Here is a 14,392-nt window from a genome sequence, read left to right as displayed (position 1 = left end):
ATATATATATATATATATATATATATATATATATATAGCGCGTCAAGTGAAAGTGGAACCAAGTGGAATTATAGTCTGAAGGTGTTGCTGGTTATCTGATGTTCTTTCTGGCTTCAGGCATAGTTTGAGGTAGGTCGGCCATTCAGTTGCTCATCAAACAACGGTTCATTTCGTACAAATAAATACAGTGTATTTTATCTTCCAAGCACGGTAGAGCGCCGTGTTTGAAAGACAGTGCAATAACTTAGAAAAGAGCTCAATTCCCACAAGATATCACGAAAGGCTGGACTCGGTAGTCTCTTCGCTATGGCGTAGCCTGCGCTTCGTTTCCCTCATGCCACGCGCGGTGATGTCGCCACCGAGGGCGGCGCGGCCGGTCTACGACCGACCACAGACCGTCAGTCGCGCCATGGCCGCGGCCTGGCCAGGCGGCGATGGGCCTCGGACAAAGCCTATTCGCAGATGTACGGCTTCTTGTGGTGGCAGGAGACGTCGTGCCACGTGATTTGGTCGCCGGGGTAGAACCGGTTGAGGATGGCCAGGCAGTTCTCGTCGCCCTCGCGGTTGTCGGGCTGCGGCACGCCGCGGCCGCCGGTGCGGCTCCAGTTCAGCGGCTGCACCTGCTGGCCGCTGGCCCACTGGAAGCTGTTCTGGCCCGTCCGCTGGCCGCTGGTCCAGATGTACGGGATGTCTGCGGCGGAGAGAGACCCGGCGTCAGGCCAGTTTGGCCGCTAGCGCGCAGGGTCACACAGAACACACGGAAGCTTGAGGTGATCCCAGTTAACGATAACCACAGCTTTAAGAGGACAAGGCCCCTGAAAGCCTTGCCTCAAAACGTCTCTGAGCGGGTAGCTCCGAGCATGCTATGCGTCTCTGCACGTCTGAAGCCCCGCGTCTCCCGAACACTCACTGTCGCTGGCGATCTCGCCGACGATCTGCTGGTTCTTGCCGGCCGTCTCCAGCGAGACGAGACGCTGGTTGCGACGCTGGCAGGCGGCGTTGGCTTGACCCCAGGAGAACTTGGCGTTGCGGCCGACGGCCGGGTCACGCCACGAGTAGTACAGACCGCCGCCTGCGCACACGCACGGGTCAGCGGCTGCCGCTCAGGTCAGCGCCGGTCACATCAGTAGTACAGACCGCCGCCTGCGCACACGCACGAGTCAGCGGCTGCCGCTCAGGTCAGCGCCGGCCACATCAGGCCATCAAAGGCGAGTTCAGGTCACCGGACAAAAGGTCAGGTCACTGGGGGCAGGTGGAGTTTTGGGGTATTCCATCGAATCACTAGAGGTCACGTCGGATTACTGGGAGTCAGGCCCACTCACAGCGGATGAGACCAGGATATCAGAGTTTACAGGGGTACTAGCTGCCAGACAGGATTACCGGCGATTAAATCGGATCAATGGATGTCAGATCCGGTCTGATCAAGTGACTGCGGGAAATATCCGGTTATCGAGAGTAGGTTCGGATCACCGAACTCACAACAGATCATCGGTGGTTCTCGTCTGGTTTCTCGCGTCTTATGCTGTTTTGCTCCAAACCGGCTTTCCTTCCAACCAGTGTTTACATTAAGCTAAGGAGGATGGTACGTCACCACAGTAAAGTAAAACACAACCAAATCACGTATGTTGCGCCATGGCGCACAGTAACTTGCTTCCAAAGAGCCCTGTAAGAAACCAAGAGGGAGTAAAGTTTGCAAACATTTGCATGCGGCGTGAATGTTTTTACGCAGTTTATAAGTACGAGGGATTGTTTGAAGAAAAACAAAGTCAGAAGTAGGGTTTTTGAATAGTCGACTCATATCGAGTTCCCGAATGTACCATCGGACGAGATCGGGTCACGAGCATGATTGTATCGCTGGATGTCACAGCTGGTCTTCACGGATCAGACCAGAGTTCCCTGCACCAGACTGGGCCACCAGAGGAAAGGTTGACCAACGACGGTCTCCATCTACCAAGATCAGCGCCTTCCAAAATAAATCCACACCTAGATTTAGAGCTCAAAGCCGACTTGGTTATGGATATGCACTGGGCCGTTCGTACATTTCGTTGCGCATCGAGGGGATGGTGATTTTTTGTAGTGAGTAATAGAAGTGTAACACTGAGTAGATGGCGGCCTGCGCGCCGTTATCCCCAGGTGTGGTTGTTAATAACAGAACAAATCATTTTATGAATGTCTAAAACCTTTATGACGGATAGACAGTTTTTTATCGTAACAAGCAATGCGCCGGTGACCTGTTACGCATCTTAAGTTCCATCAGAGTCCAAACGGACACCATTTTGGGGACATTATGCCGAACACAGGGTAATAGGGAGAAGGATTTTCCCCAGTGACCGATGCGTGACAAACGTGAGGGGATTGAAAATTGCCAAAAATGCGTAACGTGATTTATGGGTGGCTTCCACAAAGATCAAAACGCTGATGTAGATCTAATTAGTGTTTAGTGTAGAGTGAAATGATCTTGCACAGGCTGATAGTGAATACATACGTGCTGAGAGGGACTTAGATATATGAATTAGTTGTAGCCCGTATTATGTTATTGGGTGGCGATGCCAAGAAAGGGGATTTCGTGCTCAAAACGCCCAATATTTTGCACAAAACTTTTAGAGGCAGTCTGTTGCGGCCACCGAACGGCACGCATGGGATCCAAAGGATGTTGTCCGCTGAGGCGAGCAGGACTTGGCCAAAGCTGACAGCAGCGGAGGGCGCTGCAGCTGCTGTCACTTACTCTGCTGCGGCGGGCCCTGATTCTGCACGACATTCTGCTGGGGCCGGAAATTCTGCTGGGCCCGGAAGCTCTGTTGAGGCCGGAAGTTCTGCTGGGGCCGGAAGAAGTTCCGCGGGCGCTGGGGACGCCTGAACCGGAACTGAGGGGCAGCCAGGCCCAGCAGGGCAGCGCAGAGCAGCAGAGAGAGGGTCCTCATCTGTCGACACGCCCGGCCGAGCCGCAGCGCGGTCAGGGGAGCGGCCGCCACCAGACCAGACTGCACCACACTGACCATGCCAGACTGCACCAGGTCAGTTTCCCGGCCCCAGTCAGCGCCAGATAGCTCAGCAGCACAGCACTGCGTCAACGGCTGTTGTCGATCACTGATCGGCTGTCAGTCGGACAAGTTCCAGTGCTTTCATGTACACCACGTATTCTGTTCAGCTTAATCGCAAAGCGCTGTCTGGTATGCACAGTATAAAAAGCATATGACACCTCCGGCCGCCAGCCACCGCTATGGCCTACAATTCACCGATGGCATAGCGAGAGAGTGGTTCCCCAGGTCGCTGCACCTGTTCGCTGTCCCTGCGGCTAGTTGAGTCTCGCTGCTCCCAGGCCGCGGCGCGCCGCTGCTTACCTTGGTGAGAAGGCGATCGGTAATGGATGCCTGGCAGCGGCGGGCGGCCGTTTATATATGGACGGGGCGGTGGCTGGGAGCAGCGAGACTCATTGCATTGAGCAGCGAGCCCTTCCTACCAGGGTGAGAGGCAGGCGACGCCAGGGTGAGAGGCAGGCGACGTTGATAGTCCTGCGGGTTGTGCAGATGCAAGATCCCACTTCTTTGACAGAGTTTGAATCAGGCGCTTGAAATGGGTGTGACCACTGGTGGTGCGTGCCAGTGACTTGTATTGATCTTGATGTGATGAGAAGTGCGCGTGCGAGGTTTGTACGTCTGAGAGAACATTGTTTTGTTGTTTTTATAATCTAATGACTCTCAATCAAATGTGATATATTTACACCTGCTTCTATATTTAGGTTTGCGTTTGAACATGACCAGGTAGTGATGTCGGTAAAATGAAGGAAACGCTAGCACCCATGCTGCAGTTGTGTTCAAAGTCAATTTGCTAGTTCATTTTGATCTTGCCAACATTATGAGCCTCTTGAGGCACTACAGCACGTAATTCATCCATTGCATGCCATTATATTAGCAATTCATTTTGGCAGTAGGGTTGGGTCCGTGCAGCTCATTAACGCACGGCCCACATCATACTGCTCTGCAAAACGGTTTTTCTGTTAAGAGTTCTGAAAATATACCGCTGCATTATTATAGATGTACATACAATCGTTTGAAGAAAATTTGTACGCAGGCTAACATTGCTTGTGAGTCATCAATGTCCTAGTCACTGCAACTTGCGTGAGATTCTCGGTGCTAGGGATGGTGAAAAAGTATTGCTGTTGGTTTCTGGATAGCACTTAGGAATATTTTTATCACATCATGAGCCTTGCGCGCACTGGCAGCTTCATCACTTCCTTGCATTTCGCCCATCTAACTATGACTACATGCATTTGTCATGTCTCCAGCCTTGTGCAAGGTCAGCGAGTTTGCAGTCACACAGCAAAATTTTCTTGTTAAACATGTATCATTACCTGTGTGAACAATATTTTTGAGCAAAGCAGCCTGATGGCTGCAGCACGTTGCATGGATGTGGGAGTAGAAGACGTGTTTGTATCTTTGTCACCTATGTTTTGTGGATTCCCAAATCAGGCTGAGCAAGTGATGTCACTTATTGGTTGTGTGCTTTGCTGAAAGTGATTATTGTATTGCATCATGTGTGTTTGGTCAGTCTTATGTCAGGTGCGGAGTTAATACAATAATGCATGTTTGACACACCTTTTCACGATGGGATTTATTTCGGAAGCGGCAGGGATCGCAATACAAAAAACTATCATTTTGCATTATGCCATGCCACAGTGCAGCACTGAGATAGTGACACGATGACAGTGTTGCCCAGTGCCATTACACGATGTACCGCATTGGTTGGCTGCTCCATGTCAAGCCTATGAGATAGCAACCTATAAGCTATGAATGACTGGTAACGACTGATTTAATAACAACAAAGGACTATTAGCAGTGAGGAAGCTGTTCCAACACACTGGTATTATCAGGGTTAAGTGAAATTGCATCAAAAATCCTAAGCAAGAAAATATTGTGGTAGCTCAACCTTACCATCTTTACGATAGAAATAGCAATGCTTTGGCAATAAATTCATAGCAATGTTACAGATTTATATATTTGTGTATGCAAATGTCCTAGTCACAAATAGTAAAGCAAGTAACTACTGTGCACATCACATGATATCAATGTCAGGACTACAGCACTGCAGGCAAGGATAAGTCAGCAAGATAGTATTGACGTCCTCAACTGTCCTTGGGAGCTTTCGGTGAGAGATTCACGACGCTACATGACAGTCTTCATATCATATCGTGCTTTGATATTAACAATCTCCCCTAAAAGCTGATGATCGCTACGTTGCTTCTGTCAGACAGCCCACCAAAGCTTCAATCATGACCAGCATCAAGACAAAAATCCACAAACGATCCATTCACTAATCCGTCACCCAACGCGGCGCCCGCGACGAGAATGGCTGGTTGGCGTCAGCTGTCGTGCGTTTCGAAGTAATCTTTAGGTCTTTAGGTTAGGTAAAGGAAATTGTTCATCCAGTGATGGGGGAACTTCGATGCAGATGAAAGGCCAAACATAGTTTTTACCTCATGGTGACTTTTCCGACAACGGCACACATTTCACTTTTCTCTGTCTATTTTTTGTTACACCAAGGGATCTGCGCTGGGAGTCCTGGATTGCAGAATGGCGTCGGCTACGATGTGGGGATGTACAGTATTTCTGTACTGGCTGTGGGAGGGTCCATTTTTAGGTTCATGGGATTGCCAGTATTTGTATGCGTGGTGAAACAAATTGAGCGACAAATCGTGCAAAATATTGATTTTGCTGCGCGAGCAACGATGAATCTAGAATTTCACTTCTAGGAGATCGCTGATTTACATGAGAGGCACAAATGCACGGAATGTAGTATCGCAGATTAAGGACGATCGTGAATTTTGTTTGCGTAGATAACTTATCAGCGATATTCGACGCTGTCCGAGGTGTCGCAGCAGTGATTATTCGGTAAACTGTGAATTGTGGATCAGACTGGAACTGTGCCATATCGAAACATTGCGACAGTGGTAAGATAGCCAGAAATATAACAACGGAGGTAGAAACATGACTGACTTGGCGTTTCCAGCTGGCAACAAAGTAAGGTGACATCCAAACGGTAATCGCCCAGCGGCAGTCGTTTGAACTTCGTACAAGTTTATTGGTATGCCGTGCATAAAACGTTGGACTCGTTCGGAGCTACGTTGCTATCGGATCAGTCAACTTTGCATTACAATGTTGCAGGCCCGCGCTGCATGACCTTAAAAGTGCTCCAAAGATGCTCTGTGGCCATTCAGCTCACACCCTCCGGACGTGTTGAGTTAACGCGTGTGTCTTGGTCGCGGTAGACTTGGCGTTGGAGGCACGATTTGAGTCTCATGAACTGCTGGAGGCAAACATCAATCACTGTGGATACGACAGCGACTATGGACGTACATAGGCGGGGTAGTACGGGCAAAGAAGCCCCGGGTGCATGAGTCCCCTTACCAAATTTAAGGTATGTTACCAAATTATAGGTACGTGACTTAATATTGGCACTTACCGGTTATAGGCAGCCACGTAAAAATCAGGTCGAGAAAATGCAATGCTAATTTACGGCACGCACCAAATTGGGCACGCCTGCGGACCGTTGATTTCGTTTTTAGTAACTACTTTTAAGTCGTGCCCCTGCTTGCTTGAACGTGTAGATGTACGCTGTACATTTGGAGCCATCGCAAAAATCGGGATGGCATGACTGCGTTGGACTGTGCCACAGCTGTATTGGTGTGTCAGTGCCCTTACGGCAACTGATTAGTTACACGTGGCTGTTCAAAACATGAAAACACCAGCAAACTTTCCGTGCTTCATAATGACAAGTAAATAGAAAATAGTATGGGCAATGCTTTGTTGATACCGTGGCAAGCTTCGCTATAAAACAGGACTGTTTGACAGCGCATCACACGACAGCCAATGTAAGCGCAGTTCGTGAAAGCAAAGGATGGGGAAGCACGTGGAGCTGCCCCTATTGTCTACTCTATCCTTGCCCTCCCCCCTCCCCCTCCCCGGAAAAAATGCCACATCCTAGATTGACAAAATTTTACAATAAGCATAATGGCGTTACTGGGAAAGAACCGAGGGGTAAACTGCGTTTGCCTCCAAAAACTTCTCTCAGAGGAGTCGTCGTCAGTGGAAGTACATTGACCCAAGGCCAGTAGATCCCAGGGCAATGATTCGCCACATTTTTACGCGGTCTGTGTTACGGTTTCAACGACCGTGTCAACGATCTGGTCGGGTATGAGCTGCCGGGAAGTCAAGGTTTTCATTCGGGCGGGGGCGGGGGGAGGGGTCGCGGTTTGCTGGGGGAGATTTGGCAGTGATTGGTGGGATACCCCCCCCCCCCCCTCAGTTAGCACGCTAAATAAGTCGCCCTTAATATGCTACACCTGAGTGCAGCCTTTCGAAAATGCAGCTGCAAATACGACAGTGCAGAAGGGCTATTTTGCAAAAAGCGTGGGTGTTGTGCCGGCACATAACACCTAATCAAACCACAAAGCAGTGAAGTCCTACTTATCGATACCTGAGGTAATGCGGACAATACTGTCGACACTGAACATTGAAGAGCAAGAAAGTATCACAAATACGATGTGCTGAAATATCTGAAATATCACAGGATTGGAGGTTCTGATATCAATGTCCTACATTCCTGCCTTTATCATGTATTTGTGATAAAAGAAAGAGGCAGTGTCGATAAGAACTGCGACGGGAAAGGATGAAGCCGATCATTAAGCAAAACTCGAAATCCCTCCGTCCAAAGTATTAATGGTTGCGTATTTTTCAGCGATTATGCCGCATTTGAGACAAAATTCATGCACCCAAGGCTCCACGCACTTGTTGTGCGAGGTTTTTTGAGGGTGCATTACCTAAGGGTGCGGTTCAGGTTTATGACGGATGAAGTACTCAATGAGACACTTCATATTGGCAACAAAACCATGAGCTCATGGTTTTTCAGCTTTGGAACTCACAGCTTTTTATGCTGATGATTTTCGACCTTCATAGTTTTCGACCTTTAACCAATGCCAGGAGGTAATGGCTTAACGTCTGTATCAAGCAAACATAGGCTTATTGTCAGGACTGGATGTTGTGAATCTATATTCGTGATCGCATAAGATACATCATAACTATGCCGTAGCGTAAATGATGTATGCAAAGATCCATTAGAAGTATGTTAAAATCCCAGAAAGTTCCAAATAATGCTCAGAACTTAAGATAAGGTTATTTGTTCTTACGCAGGCTGATTGTGCTTGGAAGGACTCCTGTATGGACGCAATCAGGTTCATGCCCGTGAATGCTCATTGAGATGCTTAGGGCGCAATTAAACTATTATCATGACCGATCTTATGTTGAGTTCATATTATCTTACAGAAACATATGTTTTCTTCTCCAACAGCACATCACGCAGAATCATGCATATCTCAAACAACAACTCGGTATCTTTGCTTAGATGGCACGTAAGTGCTGTAAAAATGGAAACATGACGATGGGGGCAGGAAAAATGAATGATAAGTGCTGGTGCCTTACTTCAGGAACTTACGTTTATGCTGGTGCAAAGTACAGGAGAGGTTCTAGTTATTTCAAAGCTGGGGGCGCAAAGCTTACGTCACTCGCTATCATGCTCTACAACAGCTTGCCATGTTCGTTCTCTAATACTTACTTTGCAATAACTGTTGCTACAGCTGTTGTAGTTTTGTTTAGAGCATAGCACAATAATATAGGCTATTGTTCGCCTCCAGTATCCCCGGGTTTTCGGCTCAGTCTCAAAAATAGGGTTTCAGGATTATGCTAGGGATGTAGCTCTATAACGACCAGCCAATAAACAAGAAACAACTTATTCTGATGTTCGCAGCAGGAGGCCAGGTGTTAACTCAGCTTGTCCAAGAATGTTTGATGCCGGTTACATTATCAGCACATACATTGCTACATTTCTGGAAATTGCAAAAACTCGGCGTGCAATGGGCTTCAGGCTTTCATTTCAACCTTCAACACTAATTTTCAAACAGCTGTCGGCTGGCCTCTCCGGCTGCACCAGCGCAAGGTACGCCGACATAAATCGTGGACAATAAATTGATGACCTGCTAATTTGCGGTTAGAACAGGTCTGAGCAGTGCCAACACCAGCAATCTCCCACCAATGCACTGGTAGCTTGCAGTTTGCAATTGCACAACTACCGCACAAGATACCAGTCAGAGAAAACCCAACGGGTGCAAGTGGGCCGCAATATCAGTCCCGTTAAATTCAAAGGAGCTAATGGGGCCGTGAACCCAAAACGACGGGAAGCAGAAACATTCTTGGTGTCCTAAACGTCTACCCCGCATCACCAGTCGCCAAAACCCATAGAAAAATAGTTTCAATGTTTCGATAAATTAGGTCTTCTCGCTGCCACAAAAGATCAATGGCAAGTTATGCATCCGGTTGTAGAGTGTATACGTCGGAGCGGCACACATTTTGTGTTTCTTCCCACCCAAAGATTCGGTGCGAGATTAAAGGGGGGGGGGGGCATTGTATTGACCAAGTGGTTGGCGCCTTCTGTTCCAGCATGGATGGCCCGGGTTAGATCCCAGCTGCGCTATGTTCCCTGAGCGCTAGCATCGTCTTTGTAGATGCTGGCGTTCCATTAAATGGTGGGCACTGACATGTGTGACATGTCCCTAAAACCCAAATTGATGATGGATCCTTGCCTTCCATACTGGTGCATTCGTGCATGAATAGTTTGGCCCAGGCATGTGCTTTGTATTTAAAGCAATAGCCTAGGAACGAGAGTGGTTTGTATCTATAACGCGTTAAGTCAGAGTGAAACCAAGTGAAATTATAACCGGAAGGTGTTGCTGGTTATCTGATGTTCTTTCTGGCTTCAGGCATAGTTTGGGGTAGGTCGGCCAATCAGTTGCTCATCAAACAACAGTTCATTTCGTACAAATAAATACAGTGTATTTTATCTTCCAAGCACGTTAGAGCGCCGTGTTTGGAAAACAGTGCAATAACTTAGAAAAGAGCTCAATTCCCACAAGATATCACGAAAGGCTGGACTCGGTAGTCTCTTCGCTATGGCATAGCCTGCGCTTCGTTTCCCTCATGCCACGCGCGGTGATGTCGCCACCGAGGGCGGCGCGGCCGGTCTACGACCGACCACAGACCGTCAGTCGCGCCATGGCCGCGGCCTGGCCAGGCGGCGATGGGCCTCGGACAAAGCCTACTCGCAGATGTACGGCTTCTTGTGGTGGCAGGAGACGTCGTGCCACGTGATTTGGTCGCCGGGGTAGAACCGGTTGAGGATGGCCAGGCAGTTTTCGTCGCCCTCGCGGTTGTCGGGCTGCGGCACGCCGCGGCCGCCGGTGCGGCTCCAGTTCAGCGGCTGCACCTGCTGGCCGCTGGCCCACTGGAAGCTGTTCTGGCCCGTCCGCTGGCCGCTGGTCCAGATGTACGGGATGTCTGCGGCGGAGAGAGACCCGGCGTCAGGCCAGTTTGGCCGCTAGCGCGCAGGGTCACACAGAACACACGGAAGCTTGAGGTGATCCCAGTTAACGATAACCACAGCTTTAACAGGACAAGGCCCCTGAAAGCCTTGCCTCAAAACGTCTCTGAGCGGGTAGCTCCGAGCATGCTATACGTCTCTGCACGTCTGAAGCCCCGCGTCTCCCGAACACTCACTGTCGCTGGCGATCTCGCCGACGATCTGCTGGTTCTTGCCGGCCGTCTCCAGCGAGACGAGACGCTGGTTGCGACGCTGGCAGGCGGCGTTGGCTTGACCCCAGGAGAACTTGGCGTTGCGGCCGACAGCCGGGTCACGCCACGAGTAGTACAGACCGCCGCCTGCGCACACGCACGAGTCAGCGGCTGCCGCTCAGGTCAGCGCCGGTCACATCAATAGTACAGACCGCCGCCTGCGCACACGCACGGGTCAGCGGCCGCCGTTCAGGTCAGCGCCGGCCACATCAGGCCACCAAAGGCGAGTTCAGGTCACCGGACAAAAGGTCAGGTCACTGGGGGCAGGTAGAGTTTTGGGGTATTCCATCGAATCACTAGAGGTCACGTCGGATTACTGGGAGCCAGGCCCGCTCACAGCGGATGAGACCAGGACACCAGAGTTTACGGGGGTACTAGCTGCCAGATGGGATTACCGGCGATTAAATCGGATCAATGGATGTCAGATCCGGTCTGATCAAGTGGCGGCGGGAAAAATCCGGTTACCGAGAGTAGGTTCGGATCAGCGAACTCACAACAGATAATCGGTGGTTCTCGTCTGGTTTCTCGCGTCGTATGCTGTTCTGCTCCAAACCGGCTTTCCTTCCAACCAGTGTTTACATTAAGCTAAGGAGGATGGTACGTCACCACAGTAAAGTAAAACACGACTTAATCACGTATGTTGCGCCATGGCACACAGTAACTTGCTTTCAAAGAGCCCTGTAACCAAGAGGGAGTAAAGTTTGCAAACATTTTCATGCGGCGTGATTGTTTTTACGCAGTTTATAAGTACGAGGGATTGCTTGAAGAAAAATAAAGTCAGAAGTAGGGTTTTTGAATAGTCGACTCATATCGAGTCCCCGAATATACCATCGGACGAGATCGGGTCAAGGGCATGATTGTATCGCTGGATGTCACAGCTGGTCTTCACGGATCAGACCAGAGCTCCCTGCACCAGACTGGGCCACCAGAGGTAAGGCTGACCACCGACGGCCTCGATCCACCAGGATCAGCGTCTTCCAAAATAAATCCACACCTAGATTTAGAGCTCAAAGCCGACTTGATTATGGATATGCACTGGGCCGTTCGTACATTTCGTTGCGCATTGAGGGGATGGTGATTTTTTTGTAGGGAGTAATAGAAGTGTAACGCTGGGTAGGTGGCGGCTTGCGCGCCGTTATGCCCAGGTGTGGTTGTTAATAACGGAAGAAATCGTTTTAGGAATGTCTAAAACCTTTATGACGGATAGACAGTTTTTATCGTAACAAGCAATGCGCTGGTGACCTGTTACGCATCTTAAGTTCGTTCAGCGTCCAAACGGACACCATTTTGGGGACATTATGCCCAACACAGCGTAATAGGGAAACGGATTTTCCCCAGTGACCGATACGTGACGAACGTGAGGGGATTGAAAATTGCCAAAAATGCGTAACGTGATTTATGGGTGGCTTCCACAAAGATCAAAACGCTGATGTAGATATAATTAGCGTTTAGTGTGGAGTGAAATGCACCTTGCACAACCTGATAGTGAATACATACGTGCTGAGATGGCCTTAGATATATGAATTAGTTGTAGCCCGTATTATGTTATTGGGTGGCGATGCCAAGAAAGGGGATTTCGTGCTCAAAACGCCCAATATTTTGCACAAAACTTTAAGAGGCAGCCTGTTGCGGCCACCGAACGGCACGCATGGGATCTAAAGGATGTTGTCCGCTGAGGCGAGCAGGACTTGGCCAAAGCTTACAGCAGCGGAGGGCGCTGCAGCTGCTGTCACTTACTCTGCTGCGGCGGGCCCTGATTCTGCACGACATTCTGCTGAGGCCGGAAGTTCTGCTGGGGCCGGAAGAAGTTCCGCGGGCGCTGGGGACGCCTGAACCGGAACTGAGGGGCAGCCAGGCCCAGCAGGGCAGCGCAGAGCAGCAGAGAGAGGGTCCTCATCTGTCGACACGCCCGGCCGAGCCACAGCGCAGTCAGGGGAGCGGCCGCCACCACACCAAACTGCACCACACTGACCATGCCAGACTGCACCAGGTCAGCCAGTCAGCGCCAGGTAGCTCAGCAGCACAGCACTGCGTCAACGGCTGTTGTCGATCACTGATCGGCTGTCAGTCGGACAAGTTCCAGTGCTTTCATGTACACCACGTATTCTGTTCAGCTTAATCGCAAAGCGCTGTCTGGTATGCACAGTATAAAAAGCATATGAAACCTCCGGCCGCCAGCCACCGCTATGGCCTACAATTCACCGATGGCATAGCGAGACAGTGGTTCCCCAGGTCGCTGCACCTGTTCGCTGTCCCTGCGGCTAGTTGAGTCTCGCTGCTCCCAGGCCGCGACGCGCCGCTGCTTACCTTGGTGAGAAGGCGATCGGTAATGGATGCCTGGCAGCGGCGGGCGGCCGTTTATATATGGACGGGGCGGTGGCTGGGAGCAGCGAGACTCACTGCATTGAGCAGCGAGCCGTTCCTACCAGGGTGAGAGGCAGGCGACGCCATGTAGCCTCAGCAGCTGAGTGCGTCGTAAAGCCCCAATGACACACACATATAACAGGCTGTTGGTTGCTTATGGTCAAAACAGCATGGCCGCTGATATATTCGTAAGCGCGATAATGCGGCACTTATGATACAATCCGCGGAAGGTGATTGGCCGTTTGACGTCAGCGTGAGTACTTTCGGGTTGTGCGGCACTCGTCGCCAACGGGGCATTTTTCCTTATTTCTAGACCATAGGTCAATGTTACAAAAAAGAAAACGCCACTGTCTGCAAAAAAGCACAGCAACGAAAAAAGAACGGCATTCCCCGAGTGCTCTACAAAAGAAGACGCGACGGCAAGTCTGTCATTTTTCTTTCGCTGGCGTTTGTTTTCTTCTTCTACGGACGTATTTGTTATAGACCGCTCGGTTGGCGCATTGTGTACCGGAACAAAGAACCCTGCACGGGTTTATGGGCTAGCAAGGCATTACAAAATTAGGGAAATATTACAGTATTTATTAATATATATGTTACTAAGTACTTCACACATATTGTAGGATAAATATAGATATTGAACAAAGAAATTGTGTCTTATAAGTACAAGCTCTTGAGTTGTATTACCATGAGCACACGTTGGGACTTTGTTTTGAAGGGAGCTCACTGTGAAATGCGTTGTTATAATCCAAAATCTGTGCGGAAATTGGGAGAAAACCTATAAGTTGATAGTCCTGCGGGTTGTGCAAATGTAAGATCCCACTTCTTTGACAGAGTTTGAATCAGGCGCTTGAAATGGGTGTGACCACTGGTGGTGCGTGCCAGTGACTTGTATTGATCTTGATGTGATGAGAAGTGCGCGTGCGAGGTTTGTACGTCTGAGACAACATTGTTTTATTGTTTTTATAATCTAATGACTCTCAATCAAATGTGATATATTAACACCTGCTTCTATATTTAGGTTTGCGTTTGAACATGACCAGGTAGTGATGTCGGTAAAATGAAGGAAACGCTAGCACCCATGCTGCAGTTGTGTTCAAAGTCAATTTGCTAGTTCATTTTGATCTTGCCAACATTATGAGCCTCTTGAGGCACTACAGCACGTAATTCATCCATTGCATGCCATTATATTAGCAATTCATTTTGGCAGTAGGGTTGGGTCCGTGCAGCTCATTAACGCACGGCCCACATCATACTGCTCTGCAAAACGGTTTTTCTGTTAAGAGTTCTGAAAATATACCGCTGCATTATTATAGATGTACATACAATCGTTTGAAGAAAATTTGTACGCAGGC

General features: G+C 49.4%; 2 protein-coding genes across 2 annotated transcripts; both read right to left on the bottom strand.

Annotated features, from left to right (window-relative positions):
* Positions 1-283: 283 nt before the first annotated feature.
* LOC119109720 (regenerating islet-derived protein 3-alpha-like) lies at positions 284-3,392 on the bottom strand. The gene is made up of 4 exons (XM_037233460.1): positions 3,342-3,392; positions 2,726-2,921; positions 911-1,072; positions 284-691 (listed from the first exon to the last, which is right to left on the bottom strand). The coding sequence occupies exons 2-4, from the start codon at positions 2,919-2,921 to the stop codon at positions 453-455; spliced, it is 597 nt and encodes a 198-aa protein (XP_037089355.1). The 5' UTR covers positions 3,342-3,392; the 3' UTR covers positions 284-452.
* A 6,751-nt stretch (positions 3,393-10,143) lies between these two features.
* On the bottom strand, positions 10,144-13,034 carry LOC119110146 (C-type lectin lectoxin-Enh2-like). Its single transcript, XM_037233881.1, has 5 exons — positions 12,984-13,034; positions 12,414-12,573; positions 10,602-10,763; positions 10,312-10,382; positions 10,144-10,263 (listed from the first exon to the last, which is right to left on the bottom strand). Exons 2-5 carry the CDS (start codon positions 12,571-12,573, stop codon positions 10,144-10,146), a joined length of 513 nt encoding a protein of 170 aa, XP_037089776.1. The 5' UTR covers positions 12,984-13,034.
* Positions 13,035-14,392: the final 1,358 nt, after the last annotated feature.

Source organism: Pollicipes pollicipes, unplaced genomic scaffold, assembly GCF_011947565.3.
Source record: "Pollicipes pollicipes isolate AB1234 unplaced genomic scaffold, Ppol_2.1 Scaffold_7231;HRSCAF=8579_pilon_pilon_pilon, whole genome shotgun sequence".
In the NCBI taxonomy this organism is placed as follows: Eukaryota; Metazoa; Arthropoda; class Thecostraca; order Pollicipedomorpha; family Pollicipedidae; genus Pollicipes; species Pollicipes pollicipes.
Note: the sequence above shows the minus strand (reverse complement) of the source record. Positions and strands in the feature narration are given on the sequence as shown.